The sequence below is a fragment of the Neodiprion lecontei genome, chromosome 7, assembly GCF_021901455.1.
Source record: "Neodiprion lecontei isolate iyNeoLeco1 chromosome 7, iyNeoLeco1.1, whole genome shotgun sequence".
Lineage (NCBI taxonomy): Eukaryota > Metazoa > Arthropoda > Insecta > Hymenoptera > Diprionidae > Neodiprion > Neodiprion lecontei.
The window spans coordinates 5,327,546-5,351,206 of record NC_060266.1 but is presented as its reverse complement, the minus strand read 5'-3'; the positions used below and the strand labels follow the sequence as shown (position 1 = coordinate 5,351,206).

At 37.3% G+C, this 23,661-nt stretch overlaps 3 protein-coding genes across 13 annotated transcripts in view; 1 reads left to right on the top strand and 2 right to left on the bottom strand.

The window, feature by feature from the left end:
* The window catches only part of LOC107221051 (AMP deaminase 2), a 32,565-nt gene extending 14,843 nt beyond the window's left edge, over window positions 1–17,722 (bottom strand). For 2 of the 7 annotated variants that reach the window (XM_046745533.1, XM_046745538.1), the window contains exons 1-3: window positions 17,394–17,722; window positions 15,860–15,997; window positions 3,452–3,635 (exon numbers count right to left, since the gene is read on the bottom strand). In XM_046745533.1, the coding sequence (XP_046601489.1) occupies window positions 3,452–3,635; window positions 15,860–15,995 (320 nt within the window). In that variant the 5' untranslated portion in view covers window positions 15,996–15,997; window positions 17,394–17,722. Of the gene's footprint in view, window positions 1–3,451; window positions 3,636–4,943; window positions 5,168–7,310; window positions 7,561–11,034; window positions 11,358–12,237; window positions 12,455–13,064; window positions 13,428–15,859; window positions 15,998–17,235; window positions 17,348–17,393 lie in introns of those variants that run through there. The other 5 variants (XM_046745534.1, XM_046745537.1, XM_046745535.1 and 2 more) reach the window with 5 other exon arrangements.
* The window catches only part of LOC107221053 (UDP-glycosyltransferase UGT5), a 32,956-nt gene that overhangs the window by 640 nt on the left and 8,655 nt on the right, over window positions 1–23,661 (top strand). The window contains exon 1 of one of the 2 annotated variants that reach the window (XM_015659913.2): window positions 11,581–11,711. The exons of the other annotated variant lie outside the window; for it this stretch is intronic. The gene's annotated coding sequence lies outside the window, so the exon portion shown is untranslated. Of the gene's footprint in view, window positions 1–11,580; window positions 11,712–23,661 lie in introns of those variants that run through there. 2 annotated transcript variants of the gene reach the window in all.
* Window positions 18,051–23,527, bottom strand: LOC107221050. Of its 4 annotated transcripts, XM_046745530.1 has the most exons (5): window positions 23,202–23,527; window positions 22,991–23,053; window positions 21,917–22,079; window positions 19,219–21,619; window positions 18,051–19,170 (listed from the first exon to the last, which is right to left on the bottom strand). In XM_046745530.1, exons 1-5 carry the CDS (start codon window positions 23,270–23,272, stop codon window positions 18,221–18,223), a joined length of 3,648 nt encoding a protein of 1,215 aa, XP_046601486.1. In that variant the 5' UTR covers window positions 23,273–23,527; the 3' UTR covers window positions 18,051–18,220. The 4 variants fall into 4 exon arrangements, with proteins under 4 accessions (XP_046601486.1, XP_046601485.1, XP_046601487.1 ...); XM_046745529.1 differs by having other exon boundaries at window positions 18,051–21,619; window positions 23,202–23,525; XM_046745531.1 differs by lacking the exons at window positions 22,991–23,053; window positions 23,202–23,527 and adding an exon at window positions 22,154–22,863 and having other exon boundaries at window positions 18,051–21,619.

The following is a 23,661-nucleotide window of genomic DNA, read 5'->3' as shown; positions in this document are numbered from 1 at the left end:
AATTACAGAATCTGTGCGAATTTTTTCAGCTTTACAAAAAATGGCGTTTGCGGAATTTCTTTTTTAAATTTATTCATTCATATATAACCGATAAAGCCTGAGGATTTACAAAATTATAAATATCGCATCACCGAAGTCGTTATTCTTTTTCATTTCTTTTTTCTTTTTTTTCTTCGATTGATATTTATACATATATACTTGCAACTTTTAAATGATCGTAAATAACTATAATCTCTCTAAAGTTGTTGATAATTAAACACTACGTATGATTAGTAAATATTAGTAATTGTAAATTTCCTCCACCGTCATGCGATATTAATTCTTACGTCTATCGTATTTAATTTGACCACTGAATTATGTAGTTTAATAATTATTTGCACGTAGAGAAAATTTTTGACGAAGTTGAGAAAACGTCGGAATCCAAGTTCAAAATCAGCTACGTGATGTGCATTTTAGGCATCCGACAATGAATAAAGGGAACGACTTGTTTAGTTGTTTACATGCAGATAATGAATATTCGAGTGATGATGATACAGCAACAGTGGCGAAAATTTGTTTGTTAACTGGTGCCAAGTAGAATTACCGGATAAACAACTTCGGCGAACGTTGCTTATCTGTGTGTACAAATATAAAGGCATACATACATTGCAACCATGTTTGTTTACACAACATCGCGATGGCTGAATTTTAGTGTATAACATATTATTATAATTAATAAGACATAGTAAATTACCCTAATTCCGTGAAACTGGATTTTTTTGGAGTTAAATATACAGAAATTGTGGCAAAATTTACAAAAAAAAAAAATCAACATAGCAAGAGTAACATTATGGTTAGGTAAATCTAACACAATTGATGTGGATTATTGACCACAAGAGATGTAAAATCCACATCAAATTTTTTTTTTCCACGATGATAATCAAGACGGACAAATATAGCCGTTCCATTTATCAAACTGTTGTGAAATCACTGATCTAAGATATCAAAAGCAACGCAAATATGGTCAGTAATTCCATCCTAACGATAAGCTGAACGATGATTCTCCCTTTTTTGCCATACAAAGATGACAGTGAAGCTTTCTGAATGAATGAAACCGACGTGACGCTTGAGCTTCTAATTCACCCGATAAAAGAATTCTAAAAATTGCCGAGTATTGTTCTCGAAAAAAAAAAATAAAAAAAAAGGTTCCGCCGAAAAGAATACGATAAGAATGACTAATGAAGCTCGTAAAAAATAAAAACATTGTTCACACTTGAAAAGCATCAGCTTATACGAAGCTTTAGAATAACGTCATAGTACCGGAAAAAATTAGCAGTTCTTTATTAACCACGAATTTTTTTACATTCACCAAGGAAAAATAGCCGGGAGGCTAGTTTCACGAGTCTTGAGAAAGGAGCGTTTAAGGGGCACACCAAGTGTGACAGCCTAAAAAATAGGCGATTTTTGGGAATTTAAAAAAAAAAAAAAAAATAAACTGCTGTATCAATTATTTAAAAATTTTAAGGGTATATTTATACATATTTCAAGAATACACGGTAAAATTTTTTAAGAAAAAAATTAAACATTTTTCGAGTTACACGCGATCTCCGACGGCGCTGAAAAAAAAAGGTCCTCCACTGCTGCAGTGATTCCGACCTTCTCCGTGGATGAAACCAAAAAAAAAAAAAATTCTTGTTAAACTAGAAGATATTGCCCGTACAATGACCTACGGTTGAAAAAAAAAATCAAAAATTGACAAAATGGCGGCGTTTTTTTAAAAAAAAGTTGAATTTTACCAAAAATTTTGGTCGTTTTTGGCCTGCCAAAATTCGATTTTTGATCAGATCAAAAAACTGGTAGGTCATTGTACGGACAATATCTTCTAGTTTAACAAGAATTTTTTTTCTTTAGGTTTCATCCACGGAGAAGGCCGGAATCACTGCAGCAGTGGGGGACCTTTTTTTTTCAGCGCCGTCGGAAATCGCGTGTAACTCGAAAAATGTTTAATTTTTTTCTTAAAAAATTTTACCGTGTATTCTTGAAATATGTATAAGTATACCCTTAAAATTTTAAAATAATTGATACAGTAGTTTTTTTTTTTTTTCTTAATTTCCAAAAATCGCTTTTTGTTCAGGCTGTCACACTAGGTGTGCCCCTTAATGAACGCGATGCGTCATTCAATATTGAACTTTCCATGAATATGTAAACGCGGCCGTGCCGCTCCTCAGACTTTAAATAACGCGTGTATGAATGCTTGACAGAAAGAAAGAAAGAAAGAAAAAAAAAAAAAAAAAGGTCGCAAAGTATAAAAAGAGAGACTCTAAGGCGGCTTTATGTAGGTCACTCTGCACTCTGCCAAGAGATATTCGTTACTTACTCACTTTCAGTCCATCGACATGTGCGCAGCTAGAATAAAGGTAGCTTCGATTTTTTATTTTTTTTTATTTTCATGAAAATAAAAGAACTTTCTTAACCTCATTCCAAATATGTATCAATTTTTTTTTCGATATCAAAGGTCAACAATTACACCACCATTAGTATTGCGACGACTAAGACTAACAAGTTGTCCAAAGAAATGAATATGTTTGTTTTAATCCCAAAATAAATTTAGTTTTTTTTTTGTTTTTTTTACTCGACTGCTTTCTTTGAGCTGCTTGTTCACGTATAATTTTTCTTGAATAATTTTCAGACTGTGTCGTTCGATTGCGGATTTTTTTTTTCTTCATTTTTTTCAATCATCTCTCAGGCCTAAATTGTATTGTATATTAGTAATAAATATGCAATTTTGTTATGAGAAAGGCCCTCCCTCAGTAGCGACGAAATGTCAAAATAATAAGTGGTTTAATTATTGACCTTTGACCGTGAAAAAAAAAAATCGATACGTTTTCTTTGAGACATGGCAGCACATGAGCGCCTAAATTCTAAAACGATGATTCGTTTTCGGTAAGAGAACAGAATCTCGTAAACAAATGAATCAGTCCTGACCAACTGCAGAATCGGCTAAGAATGACCAAAAATAATCCATTCTCGATTAAATCGATTATATTTCCTCACGATCGGTTTTTCTTTTTTACTTTTTCGAACAACGCAACGCAATATCAATTATTATCACTGTCTTACTTACTAACTACCTCATCGATATAATTAGCGAAAGATAAATGAATATTTTTACCTGAAATTAAATAATATTTCGAATTAAACAATAAATTATAAAAAAAAAACTTTTCCGCTATTCAGACTACGTACTAAAATTTACGAATTTTGATTTCATGAGGTTTGTTTTAAGCAAAAAATACGAAATTATCGATTAATCGATTAATTTTTACCGATCCAATCGAGTTACGACTCGTATTGTATTATTTTTTCTTCTTTTTTGACTCGATCAATCGATCGATCGATCGATTACATATTTTTAGTTTACTGGCCGTCTCTGGTAAGTGGGCACGTAATCGATCGGTCAAATATTACTCACTTTACTGTCAGCTGTCGCTGGATGAGAAGTTTCTTTTCAATCTGTTCGATTGGGAATTGGGGAACTTCATAAGGGGCTGATATCTCGTTGGGAAGTTCGTGAGACGTTATTCTCAGAGAGTTTCCGCCACCTGCGCCAACTCCTGTCGCACCTCCTTCTAAACCGAATACGGGACTCTCGCTGCCTGAAAGGAAACGAAAAAAAAAAAATTTATATAAATTAGGGTGATTAAAAAAAAAAAAACAGGTTAAAAAGTTTCATTTAGGTATTCAAAGACACCAGTTAAAATTTTAGATTTTAATATTAATATTTAGGGGTGGCTCATCGCACTTTTCGATTTTCCATAAGAATAACACAGGATAAATGTTGTTTGCTTATTCTAGTTTTTATAACTAGCTAACGAAGCGTCGTACAAAAAATCTAAATACGTATTTTTGTAGGAAATTGAATGCTCTACAAAAAAGGTCTCTTGTCAAAATTTCGTAAAACTAACCGTGTCAAAGTTACAGCCTGTAAAAAGTTGAGTTATCTATAATTTGACCTTTTTTGAATATTACAGCGTAGCTACCGGTCTCATAAAAAAAAGTGTGCATGAGTTTTTTTGTGAAGCGTACATTTTACTTTAAATAGATGATAACTGATGATTGTTTTTTGCAACAATGAAAAAATTGTACACTTTTAAAAAATTTTTAGCAGAAATCTGCTTCGAAATTTGTTTTTCTCGTTTTATTATTTTTTTTTAATGGTAAAAGATAGTTTTTTTCATTGTTGCAAGAATAAATTATCAGTTATCATCTATTTAAAGTCGAGTGTATGCTTTACAAAAAAAAAAAACTCATGTACACTTTTTTATAAGATCTGTAGTTACGCTATAATATTCAAAAAAAAAGGTCAAATTATAAGTAACTCAACTTTTGACAGGCTGTAATTTTGGCACGGTTAGTTTTACGAAATTTTGACAAGAGACCTTTTTTGTAGAGCATTCAATTTCCTACAAAACTGTGTCTTTGGGATTTTTGTACGACGCTTCGTTAGCTAGTTATAAAAACTAGAAGAAGCAAACAACATTTTTCCTATGTTATTCTCACGGAAAATCGAAAAGTGCGATGAGCCGCCCCTAAATATTAATATTAAAATCTAAAATTTTAACTGGTGTCTCTGTATACCTAAATGAAACTTTTGAACCTGTTTGGAAGAAACAAAAAAAAAATCAGAATCATCCTAGTATATATCAAGTCAATTGAAATGGATATTTCCAAAATAACAGTAACCGACAACATATGAACTCTTGGAATGAAAAATAGTCCTTCGTTTCTTCACTGTGATAAAATTTTCCAGTGGAAACTTCCCGACGATACTGCAATTACCTACACAACATTTCATTAAATTACTATAAGCTGGGAATAAACGAGCATAAACACATCACTGGACGTAATGCCTTGGGGTTAAAAATTATTGTGTAACACTGTGTAATGGAACATGTGTCAGTTACCACGTCGGTCAGCCTGCCCCGTCTTTTCAAGCCATTCGGTAACCGTGGAATGTTCAATGTTACCGAGCAGCTTTATTTCCTTTCCAAGCACCATTTTTTATTTCCAGTCTTTGTCACACCGTTCACTGTGAATGTTTTAAAATCAGTCAAAATTTTCTCGACTATCGATGATTCGAGATCAATCGCGTTTCAAATGCATTCCTCCGCAATTCAACAAATTGGTCTATCAAACCGAACAATAAAAAATAAATAAATAAATGCCGCCGACTTTGTGGAATTATTTGATTATTTCTGCGAAGAATTGTTAAATGAATCGTGTTTTTATGTGGGCGATTTTTTTTTTTTCATCAACCAGTCGTGTTTCATATCAACCATGAGCAATTTCTCATCAGCAAACAAACATGACGAATACTTTTACACAGAATTTTACTCTTCGATGACAAAAACCGTATTTATGTCAAGTTTATGAAAATTTTTTAGAACCGTGTACACGCAATGCGAAAGAGAGTGAAAATATTTTCAAACTTCGATAAACAGTTTACTTGGACATCTTTCAAAGACGTAAATTGTCCTTCTTTCTTCGATGGCAACGAGATCGAAGATCTGGGTCAGAGAACAAATACGTTTGTTGAATTGACGAAGAATGTCTGAATTCTATATCCGCGTTAATATTACATATTCAGTAATCAAGAATTACAATCATTGACCATTGATCTTAACGTTACAGCTCAAGTGAATAAATGTTTCTAATCAAATTTCGCTGTCTACAAGGTAAAACAATCCCTAATAATTAAACAAAAAAAAAAAAAAAAAAAGAAAGCAATTACAAAAACATGTTTTTTTCCTGTAATTCGGGCTCTGTAATTATCTTCATTTCGCGCAGGTCGATTGCTTGAATAAAAACCGTACGCTCGTCTAGTATTTGGTCGCAAGTGGCGTCGATGAACCGATAATTGCGCTTCAGCTGTGCTCACCGATCAATATCGAAAGTAATTTCCCTCTCCGAGAGTCGGGCTGTTAATATAGTCTGCGGACAGTCGTTCGAACGTGAATAACTTAATTTTCTAATAGATTCCTCGATTGATGAGACAGTCGGTGAATCGAATAAACGGTTTATTTACGATTAGATTATATATACGCATCGAGTGATTTTCTTGCACATTGCTCAATAGTTGTTGTTGTTTAAAATCTAGCTCGAAATTTTGGGTTGTTATTTATTTACTGATATTTCTAGAGATCGAAGTGCGCGTGCTTTTTTTTTTTTTTTGTTTTTCGTAAACAGAACCTGAACGAGATGTTGAAAGTTCTAAAAAAAAAGTTGGCATGTTTAAAATTTGATATTTTCAACTGCGAATTCCGAGGTGGTAGGAAAAAAAGCAAGAATTAATGATAATACCGTGCGTACTGCTAAGTATCGCAACTCGAGATATGACTTCGACGAATAGTCGATGACCCAGAAAATGTTGATAAAGATTTGTGTGAAATTGGCATTTTTTCACTGGAGCCAGTAGCTATATACAATATACACTGAAACGTTTCACCAAATTTTAAAATCCAATATCTTTTGATCATTCGTTCAATAAAAATTGTTGCAACGGTAAAAAAAACAATGCGATTATTAACAACGCTAATCAGATTGTCTCGATTTAAATTCGAAAAATTTGCTAAAATTATATAAAATTTGTTAATTTGCACACGATTTTGATTCGATACTTGACTTGAAATCAGAGAGAGTTTATTTATAGCTAACGACGAGTGTCGAATAATAATCAAGATATTGCGGGATAAATTTTAGAATCAGATCTGTCTTTATCATTTTACACGCTACGCGAACCAATAAATAAGAATTGGGATTATAATCATCCAGAATCGTAGAACGCGTCGATGTGTCTAAAAATACGTTTGTTATTAAAATTAAAGTATCTTTATAGCTCGCATCGACGATCGATAATCAGTGATCAATAACTCATTGCCTCGACACTTGAGGTTGATAAACGTACAAGATAATTATAAAAACGGATTGACGATTGATTTATACGCTTACACCTATACGTACGTCAACTGATTAACAGAACCGTTCAAAGTCTAAAAACGTGGTTATAACATCAGCGAGTTGCTCTAATAATTTTTAAATATGATCTAGTTTCACACCTTGATCTATAATCTAATTAACAGAAAATATGACGCGCGTGTAAAGTTTTGTTTAAAGTTTAAAAAATTGTTTAAAGTCTGAAATCGAAATCGTTTCTCTGTTACACATCAATAAATGGTAAATGATTGAACTCTGATTTAGACGTGGTACGAATGAAATACGTGTTGGAATTAGTAGGCTAATGAAATTGTTCAAAGTTTGCACTGTAATCCCACCTTGACGAAAGAAAACTCTGTAATAAAAAAGAATCAAACGTTCGCGTTATTTCGGTCCGAATGATTTTATCGTCCGCGAAACTGCAGTGGGCGAGATTTAAGCGGCAGTGAAACGTGTCAACTGACAGGTAGCCAAATACGCGCACAAAACACTAGCATACGAGCATCTCTCGACGGTATAACAGCGATCTATAGACGAATCGACGACGGAGGTACAATCACCGCGAGAGAGATCGAAAGACTGTCGAAAGTAAGTGGCGGCAGCTGCAAGGGACGATCACGTGGCTTCCCGGCCTCTGTGTTTCCTTGTGTTAAATGTCGCGTAAACTTGTAACGCACAAGCATGAATCAGCCGCGTGCACAAGAAGGATATAGAGTTGGGATGTACGTCAGAAGTTGAAACCAAGATGCGATATTACTCGTGGAGAGGGGGAAAATCTCTGTACTGCGCGATATCCGAAAAATTCCACTTAGAGGAGTATAAAAAAAATAAAAACACGCTAACCGAGTCGTATTTAACTACAAGAGTGGTTTCGTATCAAAATTTTTTCATCCACGTTGACTTGATGTCGCAAAAATTAAAGTACAACGGCTTGCGCGATATTTTCGCTGCTTTGATATTTTTTTTTTATTCGCTTAAAACGATCAGCTGATTCACCGATCCGACGCCATGTTTCCGTAGGCTGTGTATCGAAAATTCATAAGACACCGTCTGGTTCGAAAATATAGAAAGTAATAAAATAATGCGATAATCGGGTAGTATTTAACTACAAAAGTGGTTTCATACAGTGCTGGGCGAATTTGTAATTAATTGATTACAGATTACAAATTACAAATTACAATTGCATCTTGTAACTGAAAAAGAATGAATTGCAAACTGCAATTGTAATTTGTAATGGAGAAAAAAAAAAAATAAATATTAATTACAAATTACAATTGTATTTTGTAATTGAAATTAAAAAAAAAAAAACAATTACAAATTACAAGTGTGATTGACATATCTTTTTTTCGAATCAATTACAAATTAACAAAGTATTTAGCACATTTTTCCGAATTGTAATTTGTAAATTGAATGTAATTAATTACAAAAAGTAATTGGATGCTGCTCGGTACTGGTTTCATATAAAAAATTCTAATCCACATTGACTTGATGTCACAAAAATCAAAATACAACAGCTTGCACGATCTTTTTCGTGCTTTGATATTTTATTTTGGTAAATTGGACTGAAACGATGTGCTAAGCCTGTATCAAAAAAAATTGATGTGAACGGAAAGCAAAGGGTTGATCGAGGAAACTTGACCCATGGTATAGACGTGTTCGCGGTTGATTTTAGTCTCTCTCCCCGTTGTCAGCCTCTTGGAAAGCATCCAAATATTTTTTTAGTAAATGGAGCAACGCACTCGAAGCTTCGCCAAGGCTCGTAGTAAAAAAAAAAAATAAGACCCGTTGAAAGATGGGGTCGAGATTGATGGTTGGCTGTAAGAAGGCTATGCAACATTCATCGGTCACGTTCCGAACAAGCCTTGAATGCACGAACCGTGCGGTTACGGTTTTTATTTACAATTTCAAAATGTCTCGAACACAACAGTTTTCGATTAAAATAAAATTACAGCAATACCGTGAAATTGGAAAACGAATGTGACAGAATAATAATGTACATGGGGTAAGAAGTTGTGAATAAATTTTACACGGATGTGAAATTTCTTTCGTATTTCAAAAGTTGTAACGATGCGTGGAAGTTTTTTTATCGCGTCAGATCTCCGAAACGTTTCGAAATGTTAAAATTCGATAAAATTTGACAACAGCTGTGTTTTATCCGCGAGATAAGAAGAAACAATTGCCGACCTCTTGCGGCGATTTTATGAATTATTGGAGCGCTGGTACCAAATGATTAACCGAAAATATTCCGGTCGATGCGTACGGACGGTTAAAAGAGAAAAATAAAAAAAAAAAAAAAAGAAAACTGTGTTTTGTGAAATGTTCGGCTCGCCACAATTGATCTTGCCTTGCGACTCTTAATTGATGATTAAACCTGTGATATGCTCGTTCGATTCGATGAAAAAACGACTTTCAAAGATATTTTCACACGATCAAACAGGACGAATCAAGCAGGTAATCAATTCCAATCAAAGTAAGGAACGACATTCCAATACAATAGTCGCGGAATTGCGTACGTAGGAAAAAGTAATAACGTTATTACAGATAAAGGTGTACGTGTATCCCCAAATGGCGACAAATTGATTACAAAGAATGAAGATAAGTCGTCGAGTAACTTTTTACGGCAAGCCAATGAGTAATTTGAGTCTCAACGTACGCTTTTACTGCTCGCGATAAGTCGGCTGGATAAGAATATAGTCGAATGGAGACAGTCGTAGCCATTCGTATCTAGTTACACTGAACACGTGTTTGATAGATGTAATATTGACGAGAATTTTCACTGTATAAAATGAAAATCGATTTCTGTATTAAAAAAAAAAAATGTACGTTGTTGAGATACCGAAGTGAAGTTAGTAACGTGAGGGAAACGGAAACATTGGGGGGGAGTCAATATTTTATAATTTTACAGTGACTTTGAAGCGGCCAAGTTTAAAAAATTTGAAATTCTTTCGCCTTCTTACAATTTACTGCATTTCAGATATTCCTAAATTTGGGAAACGCCGATTTCTCCGAAACGTGAATTATTACGATCACGTTACTAACTTCAAACTCGCTGAAAACAAGCTTGTACGAAGTTTTGATCCGGTTATATTTCCTTAACTTCAAATGGAACACCCCGTGTATATACGAAATTCCTGCAAAGTTATCGATCGCATGACAGCTAACTTGTTTGGCACGTTTCGCGATGACGATCTGAAAGCTGGTTCTATGCCAACTTATTGCCCAGGCTATTACTCTCCATTCTCTTGTTCCCTGCAGTTAGCAATAACCAACTTTGGCACATCGTCAAAACAGAATTTAAATATCAACTTTAGATTTCCGCACAAAGCCAGCGTTATTTCGAAAACATTCGGCGAGCTTTCACTGTTTCGCAATAATATTATTCGCTTATTTCAGTGAAGAAAAGATTTTTATCGGTTCTCTGAAGATCCCGAGTCCAACTGTTATTTTACCGAAGTTTTCAATAATCGTTGCAGTCTTTATCGGTAATTTCGACAAAAATCTAATGCCGTAAAGTCACGTGACATTGAAATAACGATGCTGATGATTACAAATTCGCAATTTTCTCGGTATTGTGAAAACCAATTTTGTATTCGTCGATTTGCTTTATTACGAACTTTTTGAAGGTGCGAGAATTATTGCCAAGATTCCAAGAAGTTCAAAAATTGGTTAATCTCAAGCGTGTAGAAAACGACCAAAAAAGTGTAACGATTTGGAAGAATAAAACGAATAATTTTCAAAATCTTTTGCAGATTCTAATCAGATTTTAAAACTTTTAGGAAGGAATAGTAACGGACGATAAGACTTTCCGGTAACGGCTGGAAAACTAATTTTCATTTTCTACCTAGAACTATATTTCTCGATTGCGGTAAAAAATGAAAATAGTTAATAACTGAGCGGTAACCGGAACTAAAAATTTCTCTCGTTGTAGTTCAGAGATATGATATATTTATTTATACATCTTGGTTATAAGTACACGTCCATCATCGTAATCGCTTGAATTAGTCCAAGTATCGTTTCAGATCATTCCTAATAACTAATACCAACAGAAATCTACCGCTTTACCTTTTCCCCTTTTCCGTTGCTGAGACATCGACTTGACAGTTCTGTTTAAATTCATTTCTCTTCTTGCACTCACAATTAATCAAAAGTCAGACTTGAGGATCCTCCGATCCTAGATTTGGTCAATATTCAATATTCAATATTATTGATCTTGAATCGCGGATTGGCACTTTAAACCCAAGCGAGAACGATAATTTCGAACCGATTTCACAGCGAGTTGCTCTCAGCGAAGAGCCCGGCAAAGTCTGAGGTCTCTGCTGCGCGCTGTTTCTATTGTAGCATTACAGGCTTAAGCCGATCACGATAAGGTATCAAAAACTGTCCTCGGATGTCATACGAAACAACGGTAGATTCTTCGCAGCTGTAATATACTTGCGATAGTACACGTAATAATGGATGTACTCAAACTAAATGTCCGGTACACTTTGTCTCTCAGCTCTCTTCAACGAGTCAAGTTACGCAATCGTTTATCGCCATTATCGTGACTCGTAACCGTAAACGAGTACCAATGTCACTTTCATTAAGTGCTGGTTAAGAGCCGCGACTGGAGAAGCAACGACTTTGCTCTGACAGTATCTTAACGGAGGTTCAGGTGCCTCGTACTTGTGTTACAAAAGTTGTGTTATCGAAAGGGCAAAAAAAAAAACGAAAAAAAAACTCATTGCTTTATCGCATCCAAGGTACGTTCAACTTCTTTTCTGTTGCAACAAACGATTGACCCTTTGAGTCACTCGTTATTGTGCCGAGTCAATTTTTATAAGATACACTGACAGTGAGAGAAATTTTTTAGTACCGGTTACCGCTCAGTCCTTTAACTATTTACATTTTTTACCTTACATTTAGAAAATGAAAACTAGTTTTATAGTTGTTGCCACAAAGTCTAGAATCCGTTACTATTCTTTCTCATTACGATCGCTGTTGCTATATTTTCTCGCATCTGTTGGGAAAATTTAATGCTCGTGCGAGAATGAATTGACGTTAAAGCCTTGTTTGACTAAAAAAGTAGAGCAAACCTCAGAAACTGATCTTGCGTTGCAGCAACCAAAAAAGGATCGAGAATAGCGCAAAATTTTTACGCGTACCTTGTTTTTCGTAATTCCAACAATATTCGAACAGTTTTCTTAACGATAACTGTTTTACTGAATTTTTCTAATTACTACAACAAATGAAATTCTTCTCAGTGTTGTTTATCAGAAAGCGCAATACCTTCGTCCCCGTCGATGAAGAAGTTCTTATGGACCCCATGGCCTAAACGAAAAGCTTCGCTGTCCTCTGAGACGACGCCTCTGCTCGACATGTGGCCCAATTTAGTTAATTGTCTCTAACTTTTCGGTTCGATGGCTCGTTCGGCCTTTGGTTGCACGATTCGGCTGATTTTAATGTTTTTCTTTTTTCTTTTTTTTTGTTAACCGCAAACACCGTTCTGTTGCAAAATTCTATATTTATAGTATACTTCGGTCACAATGTTTCAAAGTACACTTGATTGTCCGTCTTCTTCACTTGTCCACAAAACAAAGTTTCAACCATCTGCAATGGATTCGTCTAGACCGAAGAAAATTCTGGCAATAACTGCGGCTTTAGACGAGAATTTAAACGAGAATGCGGCAATGATAATAAAACACAGTTGAAAAAGTGTGCTCAACGAACCGTTGCACATCCACAACGAGGAACGAATTTAATGTAAAAATATATTCTGTGCACTAAAAATAAGGCACTAGTGTTGCAAAAACAACTAGTACGTATATTGAATTATATACACTTTTTTTTCTTTTTTTTTTCTCTCTCTTTGTCTTGCAGGAAAATTCCGATAAACAAAATCTTGAAATTCCAAATATCTTGTGTCAATAAAGTGATATCATCTACACCATGAATTTAAAAAGTAACGAGTAGATTGATTTCGTATAATAATTGGCACAATGACTGCAAAAAAAAAAAATGTCGAGACTTTGTTTCTGGCTTGAAGTTTTGGGCATCGGTAATTCCAATTAAATACAAACTGGATGCATGTAATAATAATCAACGTTTATACGTACATATTTCGATGTTTAACGAATCTGCGCGAGTGTTATTAGATTAATTATGCGATTTGGAAAAACAGGGTTTTGCGTATAACGAGAGGAATATTTATTTAGGCGGGAAAACGGCGGGTGAAATCACTTTTAGTAAAATAACAGGGCGATATTGACGCCCAGCGAACTTGTTCACACAAAATTACAGACGTTGCACTGACTGCCGGAGGGAGATTCCAAACAAGACGAGAAGTTTATCAGGCGATCACGATCTCTGAGGATTTAAACCCCATCGGAAATCGATCAGGTAACGCGATATGCTGCGTAATAGTTGAACGAAATATTGTCGAAAAAACAGACAGTGTCCTATTCGCGGCTGGCAGGCGGTTAAACTGAGTGAGAGATGCTTGTCTTTTCTTGTGTTTCTATTCGCGTAACCAATCAGTGAACGAACTGGCCAACACACTTTGAAAGCCCGTTTAAATCGGTGCACAACAAACACTTTTAACACTCTTGGCTTCGCCTTCGCTTATTCTACGTATATATCTTTCAATTACCTACCCAGATATGCATTCGTGGATCGAAATCAGATTGTCGAGTTGTACATTTGTCCGCCGTTTCAATCGGGGCCGGGTTCGTATTCCGATTTTTAAAAGCTTCGAAAGCGTGAAATTCCGAATTTTATGGCGGCGAAACTCAAAGTAACGAAATCAAACTTTGACGGAACAGCGAAATTTTGAACGATCCGAAACCCGACGCTTAAAGTTCCGAAAATGCAAAGTTACGAATGGGCGAAATTTTGAAAGAGCGTAATTCCGACACGTCAAAGTTCCGAAAATGCGAAAGTGAGAAAATTTTTAAATCTCTAGCAACGAATTTCCGAATGATCGACGATTTTCAGTTCTGTGAATTCCTGGTTTGCTAAAATTTCACCAATTTCATCTGTCATCGTTTTGGATTTTCGATATTTTTACGTTCGGAATCCTGGTCATTTTGATTTTTGGTTTTCTTGATTTTTTACACCCACTCGTTGAGTGAACTACGCTTTGCGATTAAATTTTAATTTACGGAATTTTACTTTATGGCAACTTTATTTTACTTTTCAAAACTTAGCTCTATTGTAACTTCAATTTTCAGAATCTTGCATTCCGGAACTTTGAGCCGTCGGGTTTCCGGCCATTCAAAACTTTGTTGTGTCTCCACAGTTTGATTTCTTGACTTTAAGTTTCGTCACCAAATAATTCGGAATTAGGCGCTTTGGAACTTTTCAAATTCGGAACTTCAACCCCGTCCCTTTCAATCAATGATGCGATCATTGGATGGATCACGGAGTCGAGATCAAAGTATAGATCATCGTTCTACTTGACTCGGTGAGAAAATTTAGTCAAAGCAGAAACAAAATTGACGGTTTTCGTGAATCTTGTTTTCTCTGAAGTGTTTTTGCGATAAATGCAAAACGTTTTGCCGTCTTTTCTTTTTTTTTTTTTTTTGTTTCAAAGACTCATCGAACTCAAGTCTTGACGTAATAAGTCTTATTCTATAAATGATTGAAAGTACTCAACCGGAAAACTAACACAAATCGAATTTTTCGCGAATGGTGTTTTCAAGCCATTAGCTGATTGATAGATAAGATATCATTTCACATTTTCACAAATGTGAGGCCGGAAGGTTTACGAGTTCGATAATAACTCCGTCACACTTATTCTTATATACAGTTACAAATCGTTAGTTTTATGTGGCAAAACAGAGTCTAATAATTCATCCATGATATAAGTATACGCGTTAATGAATTGAACTTAGGACTTTGATGAATTTTTATTCTTTCAAAATCGAGTGTTTTTCTAGTCTAATCTAAATCTAATAATTTTTAAACCTCGTATAAGATAAGTCAACCAGTTATTGTCACGTTTAGACCAAATTATCGACCCTTTTGTTTTTCACCATTATTAATCTACGGTACAAATTGTGAATTTCTCGATGTCTGAAACCAATTGCTAGAGGGTTAGACGCTGCAAATTTATTTTAGAACTAGAAAGATCAAACAGACATAACAAAAAGAGTTTAATAATTCAGACGGGGTCGATGAATGGTACACTTACCTTACGGGAATCCAACGAACGAGCATAATTATAAATTTTCTAAGTAATTTCACACCGACGACGAACTTTTGGATAAATGCTTTTTGCAGCATGGTAACATGCGACATCACGCCAATTCCAACACGAATGAGAACCAGCTCGATTAGCTCGGCCTTGTTTATTCACGACCCTTTCGGGGCGATTGGAGTGGAAAAGTTTGCTCGTCACCTGCAGCATGACATTGCAGAGACACGCGATTCGTGAGGCCAATTTGTATCCTCACCCGAGGTACCGGAACCGATGTTTACAGTGTTATTAATATAATGCAAAAATTCAGGGTCTCAGAGACCGGTAATCGAGGGTAAAAATTATTAACAACACAAGCATTAAATTTTCGCAACAGTTGCAAGAAAATATAGCAACAGCGATCGTAATGAGAAAGAATAGCAACGGATTCTAGACTTTCCGGTAACAGCTAGAAAACTAATTTTCATTTTCTACCTAGAACAATATTTTTCGATTGTGGTAAAAAATGAGAATAGTTAAGGACTGAGCGGTAACCGGAACTAAAAATTCACTCAGTGTATGAAAAATTTTTCTCAATGACGATCATGTAGATTCTGTCCTCCTGCCACCTCTGAGTGACTTTTAAAACGAATAGCATAAAAAAAAAAAAAAAAAAAACAATTTTTGAAATTTCATTCGAGGCTATGGTGCAAAGTAAATCAGGTCAATACTCACGATCGTCACAATGAAGATCGGTGTTGTGTCCAGGTGTCGTTGAGCTGTCTGCGTCTCCCTCGCCGTCAAGTTCAAAGCAAAGATGTGCAGTTCCGTTAGACTCGTTGATAGCGTTTGTAGAAACCGATGTTTCCATGACTGTAAATTGTTCAATAAAGCCTTATATCTAATAAGAATCGTGGCGGCGATTTCTGGGGCAGAGCATTAAAAATCGCGCCTAAACATTGAACGAAGGTACGATGATCGCGTGATCGAGATATATTCCGTATTTGGTCTAACGACGCTTTTCACGGTATTAAACACATCGAATTCGCTGCAGGCGTAATTTCTCGCCGAATTGAAAAAAAAGCATGAGCTGTATTTTGCATTGACAAGTTATCGGGGAAATTCTTTTTTGCATACCTAACCGTTTTAGAACAGAACTACACGGTGCTAATTATCACAACTAACGATAAGATAATAATCAATTTGATACCTGCGACAATTTCTAAAGTGATATGTGACGGTTTTTTTCCAGTTATGTGCACAAGTTGATGTAAAATGTGTTCGTTGTTTTTAGTTCGCGGTAATAGTTCAATTCAAAAATATTTGACTTTTATTGGTTTGATATGTTTTAACTCAAAATCATTAACATTTTCGACAATACTTTTCAGGGGAAAAAACGTCGAGTTCTGTACAAAGTTTAAACACCGACTTTGGCGTTATTCTGTAAAATTTTCTTCTACAAGATTACTAATTATTTTTCTAGGACCGTCATAGAATGGATTAACTCAATTTAGAGTTTTAGAATTTATAAAGAAATGTTCAATCAGGCATTTATAGTTTCTGTAGCACTGGTCGTGTTACATATAAATTATTCGCGTTATCCGATGATTATCGACTTGATGGCAAATTCTAAAATGGTTGGTAAGAATTGAGCGAATGAAATAAATTTAATGTTCCAGAATAAACTAATAATCACGCAGAATAAAAAAAAAATGCGTTACAAAATTGCTGATAAAGTATTCTACCCAAATTTGCAGAATGTTTATCTGTATTTTGAAGATTCGAATGTCACGATGTGAACAAAAAAAATTAACAACATTAAGTTCCCTCTTCGTGTAATAACGATCAGCCTTCGTATACGTCGCGAGTCGTAAACGCATTCTGTTTATAAATATAAGCCGAGAGTTTTCTCGAAAAATTCGAACCACGCTGGAATGACCCTTGGATGATTATATCAGCTGAACGGAAACAAACACGTTACAGCGATGACGTTGTTAACGCGTGGCTACGGTGGCTGATAGTGTCCAATAACAATTCGTTAATCTCCCCGCGTTTGTGTTTACGAAGATTAAATATGTGAGAGAGAGGGAGAGAATTGTGAGACGTCGCACCGAATGTTTATAGTGTGAAATGCGACGGGGTGAGAAAAGCAGATGAAGGAGGATTCAGGTCCGATTGCATGGTGCCCCATAAAACTGACGAGCAACACACGCCCTGGAGTCACAAATGTCAGCTGCTGCACTCCTGACGTTTCCGCCTTGTTACTAACTTTTGAATTTTTCTCTTCTCCTCAGTGACCGGGTTAATTATTGTACAGCACGCGATGTTTCGCGGATAGGATAGGTAGCCACACTGCCAGACGGATTAATGCGTCTCACAACGGCGAATCGGCGTCGTCGCTAAGGTCACACTGCAGGTGCGTATTTGATGCAAGGCCTGGTTGCAGTTGAACGATTGTCGGATAGTCGGTGCCCATTCGGAGAGTATACAATGTACACTGAAGCCAGGAACATCGGAATACCGCCGGTACGACGACTCGGGAATTGATGGCGATGCGAAACGCGGAAACGGAACGTTTGATTGGCGCAAACTCGCCTTCGCGTATCGTCCGAACGACGCGACGATTGGCCGACGGAAAATCCATAAGAACCAGAAACCAGCTGCGGCGGTCGACGCTTTTGCTGGAAATAAGAACAGACGCCTCATATTTGTTTATTATTATAAACCAGCTTCCCAGCTTTGAACGTATGAACATGACCAGCGCCGCGGACTCTTCCACGTTTTGCTATCGATCCAGACGGAAATAATTCACCATAACCAGATGCGGGCTGGAAAACTTTTGTCAATCACTGCTGTTGGAGAATTCTTTGAACTATCGGTCATCGAAGTTCACGATATGAATGAAAATGTTTCGTTTCAATTCCAGTTGTGGTTCACAGCCTCTTTCGAGGCTGGCTGTAACATTTATTGATAAATATCATATCTCAATACATAAATATATATACAATAAATACTCTTTTTCACTGTGTAACGGTACGATAAACGAATAATAGATACTTGGAATGAAGGGGATCTCAACGGAACAATTATTAGACATTAATTAAAGTCGAAATCACTCTCAGTGTTGTTTGAAGGATTTCTTTCAATGGTACTCTCGGTGTCCGATTCCAATAGAGCCCTAATCACATCCTTATCTTTCTTCTTCTCTTCGACAGAATGATCTTTTACTCTGGTGTCATCGGACTCTGCTACCTCGTGACTTGTAGTCCTGTTGCTTTTCTCGGTATCGACAGCTAGATAATGTTGCTCGGACAATTCCAAATTCACGTTACGGTTCTCATAAATTTCGTCCGGATGATCACCAACCTCCAGATTGCCATGCTGTTCGGACTCTTCGTAGCCGGTTGGATCGTAGCCCTGATTTTCTCCATATCCTTGCTCTTTGTATTCCTGGTCAGTATCCCGCGCGTAAGATTCAGGCACAAACTGCTGGTTTGGATCATGTTCATACTCCTGATTTGGATCATGTTCATACTGCTGACTTGGATCCTGTTCATACTGCTGACTTGGATCCTGTTCATACTGCTGACTCGGATCTTGTTCATACTGCTGACTTGGGTCCTGTTCATACTGCTGATTTGGATCTTGTTCATACTGCTGACTCGGATCTTGTTCATACTGCTGACTTGGGTCCTGTTCATACTGCTGACTTGGGTCCTGTTCATACTGCTGATTCGGATCTTGTTCATACTGCTGACTCGGATCTTGTTCATACTGCTGACTTGGGTCCTGTTCATACTGCTGATTTGGATCCTGTTCATACTGCTGACTTGGATCTTGTTCATACTGCTGACTTGGATCCTGTTCATAGTGCTGACTTGGATCTTGTTCATACTGCTGACTTGGGTCCTGTTCATACTGCTGATTTGGATCGTGCTCGTAGCCTTGATTATCCCCGTAATCGTACTGTTCATTTCCAGCATTATCGTACGCTGCATTCTGATCATTCTGGTACGATTTATCGTCATAGTAACCGTATTGTGCGTTTGGATCAGTTGGATAATTTTCATCCACATTTCCTGAATACTGATCATTTGGATCAGCTGAATACTGCTCGTTTGGATCAGCTGTGTAGTGATCGTTGGGATTAACCACATACTGTTCATCAGAACCAACTATGTGCTGTTCGTTAGAATCATGTCTGTACTCTTCATTAGGATCAGCCACGTATTGTTGGCTGGGGTCAGTTGAGTACTGTCCATATGGATCATGTGGATTTGATTCTTGTGCGTACTGTTGCGTCGTATCCGGCTGGTATTGTTGATCAGTGTTACAGACTTGGTTAGAATCTTCCAGTTGATCAGGTTCAGGACCGTGAGACTGCTGCACCTGAGCAAATTCATTGTCAATTGGTTTCCCGTCGTAATCAAGCTGCTCGTGTGTGTCAGGATCGTATGACTGTTGAGGATTCTGCTCAAACCTTTGACCGGTGTCAAGACTTTCATTGACATCCTGGGGAAGATTTTGTGCAGAGTAGTGGTCGTAATTTGAGTATTCCTGATCTGGATTCTGCTCGAATTGTCTTTCCAATGCGTCATCCTGATACGAAGCGTCTGGAATCGCTTCCAATTGCTTTTTATCGTTCTCGGGTAAGTCTAACGCAGTGATTTGTTTCCCAGTATCATCAGGCAATATTTTTGGCGTATTTTTATCTTTCTTGTCTTCATCATTAACGTGAACTTCAACAATGTTTCTCTCGTAGTGCTGCAAACTTGGTGGCCGCAATTCCTTAACAACGTCGATTACTTGTTCGTTAACTTGTTCCGGTTTGATCAGCGTCACCTTGTCTCCTTCGATATCTTCGTGAACTTCCGTCTCCTCGGGTGAAAAATCCTCATCTCTCGTTGGAACGTTTTCCAGCGTTGGTTTGTCTGCGGTAATTTTTTTGTCAAGATCGCGACTCTTTTTCAGCGTACTTAAATATTCCTCCCGGGCGGAGTTTGGTACTTGAATTTCACCAGGTTTATTTGGCAAAAGTACATTTAGATCAGCAGGGCTATTTTTAGACACTGTCGCAACCACTTCGATATTTAAATCCGTAGCTCTCAAATCTGTGATGGGTGGCTCAACCTTCGGTTTAAATTTATCACTGGCCACTGCAGACTTATCTTGGATATGGCTTACGCCGAGAGAAGCTGTTTCCGAAAGTATGTCATCTCTTGTCGCGGAAATAGATAAATTGTCAAGTGTCACATCGGACTCCAATGCTGCCTGACTAATGACGTCTGATTCTACGAGCTTTGGCTTTGCGGCAAAATTCTTATCGTTCATCATTTGCTGCAACTTGGAATTAGGAATATCACGATTGTTTGAAAAGACCGCTGTAGTTGCCGCCTCAAAATTATCCGCAACTCCTGGTGCATCAATTTTCTTGATTTTGACTTTATCATCCGAGTGAAGCGCCAAGGGTTCCAACGGTCCATCTTCCGACAGTGTAGCATTGAGTAGATCTCCGCTAGTGTTTTGTTCAATGTCAAGCACCTCCAGACTTTGATTATTCTCCCGATGGAGACTTCGAATTCTGTTTATGTACTGGTCAAGATCATCCTCGTACGTTTCTTCACTCGGGTTGTGATCCAAAGTTCTTCGTTTTTCCGAAGCCAACTTCGAGGTTTGCAAAGAAGGCTTAATAGTCTCCGAATTGTGAAGATAATCCCTAGGTAAAATCTGCTCGTTTCTATGAACAACGTTCTCCAAATCGGTCCTGGTGAATCCAGACCTGAGAGCAAGGTTCATTGCTTCATGTCCCGAAGGGTTTCTCAAGTACCGAGTCGAGTAGTCCAGATAACCAGGAAGCGGCGTGCTGTGTCTGTACGGCCCGAAATTTTCGTCTGTTAAGTCGATCGGAAATTCCGGTATCATCCTCACATTCGTTCTATCGGACCTCAGACCAATCATCGACGGATCAACCTGATCGACCAGGTAAGGTGACCTCGGATTCTCCGCCAGATACGGATTGGAAACGTCCCGGAACCTCGTCGAAGATGCAAACTGGTGACTCGGTCTTGGGAATTGAGGCTCAGAGAACTGTTTCGCTAGCTGCGTTTGAGACGTGGGAATATTTTGCAAGTTCAAATCTCTAGTACCGCAGAAGAGCTGCTGTGTGTGGCCGGATTGCGCAACCTTGGGACCATCGCCTTGACCACTTTTTTGGAAAACCTCAACTTCTGGACGGATTTCTTGGCCCCCAGCGTATCTCGGGACATTGAACTGTGACGTGTTCGAAGAGCCCAGGTAACTCTGGGGATAATTTGTCTGAGGAATGAAGGTTGCAGAGTTGTCTGTAGCGTTTTGCGTTGGACCACGGTTTCTTCTTGTCTGCTGGACACCGGTTTTCGATGGTTTCTCATCATTGTGGCTGCCAACGCCGCTGTCGCCATTTCCACCTGCACTTCGGTTCGCGTACAAACGTAGCAAATAGGCTTCATACTGTTTCTGTAAAGGATAGGAACTCGGAATGAGTTAGTTGCGATTTTACAGGTAACAAACGACAGTCAAGCCGCACTGCAATGTCTATCGGTAAGACTACACTGGGATGAAAATAGTCGGACAAAACTGACATCTTTCTCGACAAATTGAACTAAAAGGGTTACCGACTGTCGGTGACATTTAGCATTAATGTCAGCGAAAAAGTTTCTGTTCGCTTTGAAATTTCGAAATAGTCTAATGCGATCGCGTAGTTGTTTGCTTTGATACGCGACTAAGAAGTAATATTTGCAGCCTTCAACTTACCCGTAAAATTCCTAAGCGATCGGTCCTGGCGGTCATGCGTGCTAGACTACCGTCAATCTTATCTAGCGCTCCTAGAATTTCGTGATTTCTTTCATCGCGAAGACGCTGTTCTTCGAGAAACTCGATGTATCTCATTCTAAGGTTGTTGATACAGGCTTCTCGTCTGGAATACCAAAAATTGATCACCGAATTCACCTATCTTGGACCAGAAGAATACTTTCAAGAAACTGTACCTACTGTTATAAAAAAAAATTCCCTAACGATTCTGTCAAGTCGAGCAATGGCTTGGAAATTTCGAGGTTTAAGAAACCTGCGAAACATTTCAGATATCTTTTCACGAACAAAACATGCGGATAAATATTGCTGCCAAGTTCCTATTTACTGTACAGTATGTAAAGATACTTTATATACAAATGATCGAAATTCACCGAATGGCCAAATTCTCCGAGCTGTACGAAATACGATAATCCTATTATACAACGAGGAATTTTCTGCAGTTGCATCGCTTAACAGCTGCTTCACAACTTTTGTCTATCCCTGAACGCGTGTCACCAGAGTTATGTTTAGAATATCGATTGTATACATTCCCCAAACCTGGTGGCCACCTGATCGATATTAGAGGAATAAACTGAATGTTCGTAATATCTGAGCAGAGCCTCTGATCATTCCTTACATTTATACACAAGATCGGTTCAAGGACAAGACGTCATTAGACGGATAATAAAAAAAACCTTTAATCATGAGAATCGAGCAGAAAAAACCAAGTATACTCGTACATCTCGGGAGATGCTATTACGATAATCAATTCTTCGTATATGAAAAACGCTGAACGAATCTGGATAAAAAAAATTTCATCACTGCGTCCAGTAATTGAAGTATTTACTGTCCATGTGATCATTCTTATTTATAGTGTATTATACGAATTAACATAGTACGTACTTCATTAAAAACTGCACCAATATTTGCAATGCTGAAATGTTTCTTCATCAAGGATGTATAAATACTGGGATTAAATAAAGGATCTCCTATTTTCTCAAATCATTACTCATTAATATGATTGTTATTGAAACTCACCTATTACGAGAATCCTGCGATAGTAAATTGAATCTTTCCTCCAGCTTCATTCTCTCCTCTTCGCTGTATGAACAGTACGATTAAAAAATAACCATATTTATTATTATCTGTGTATCGCGTGTTGATCTATTAGGCATAGTTGTAAAAATAGGAGAATAAAAGAATAAATGAAATGAGAAAATAGACAGACGAAGGCCGAATTGAGACGCACCTTTTCCGCAACCTTTCCTGCAGCTCAATCATCTTCTTATAAAAATCCTGAGAGTCGTAAAACGGCGTCATATTTCGGCCTCGAGTTAATTGTGGGGTGCATTTGCCTTTTTCTCAATCGGGAAAACAGACGCGACTCTCTTTTATTCACGACTATTTTCACTGCGGTGCAATTTGAAATCTGACGTTCTCCGATGAAACTTCCTAAAACAACTGTCGCGTGTTGCGAACAGCAGCCTTCACTGCACCCTCCAGGGGTGGAAGGAAAACCTCGATTCTATTCGCAGGTGCGCCAGGTGCGCAAGAGCTCTGCAGGTACATCTGCACCGGGATTTGTAGGTAAATGTATGCTTAGTCTACGCTGAAAAACTGCATCTAAAAATAATGACAAAAGATTTATGAGCTTGGTTGCAGACCAAAAATTGAAGCTTTTTTTTATATTAATTTTCGTACGAGATATT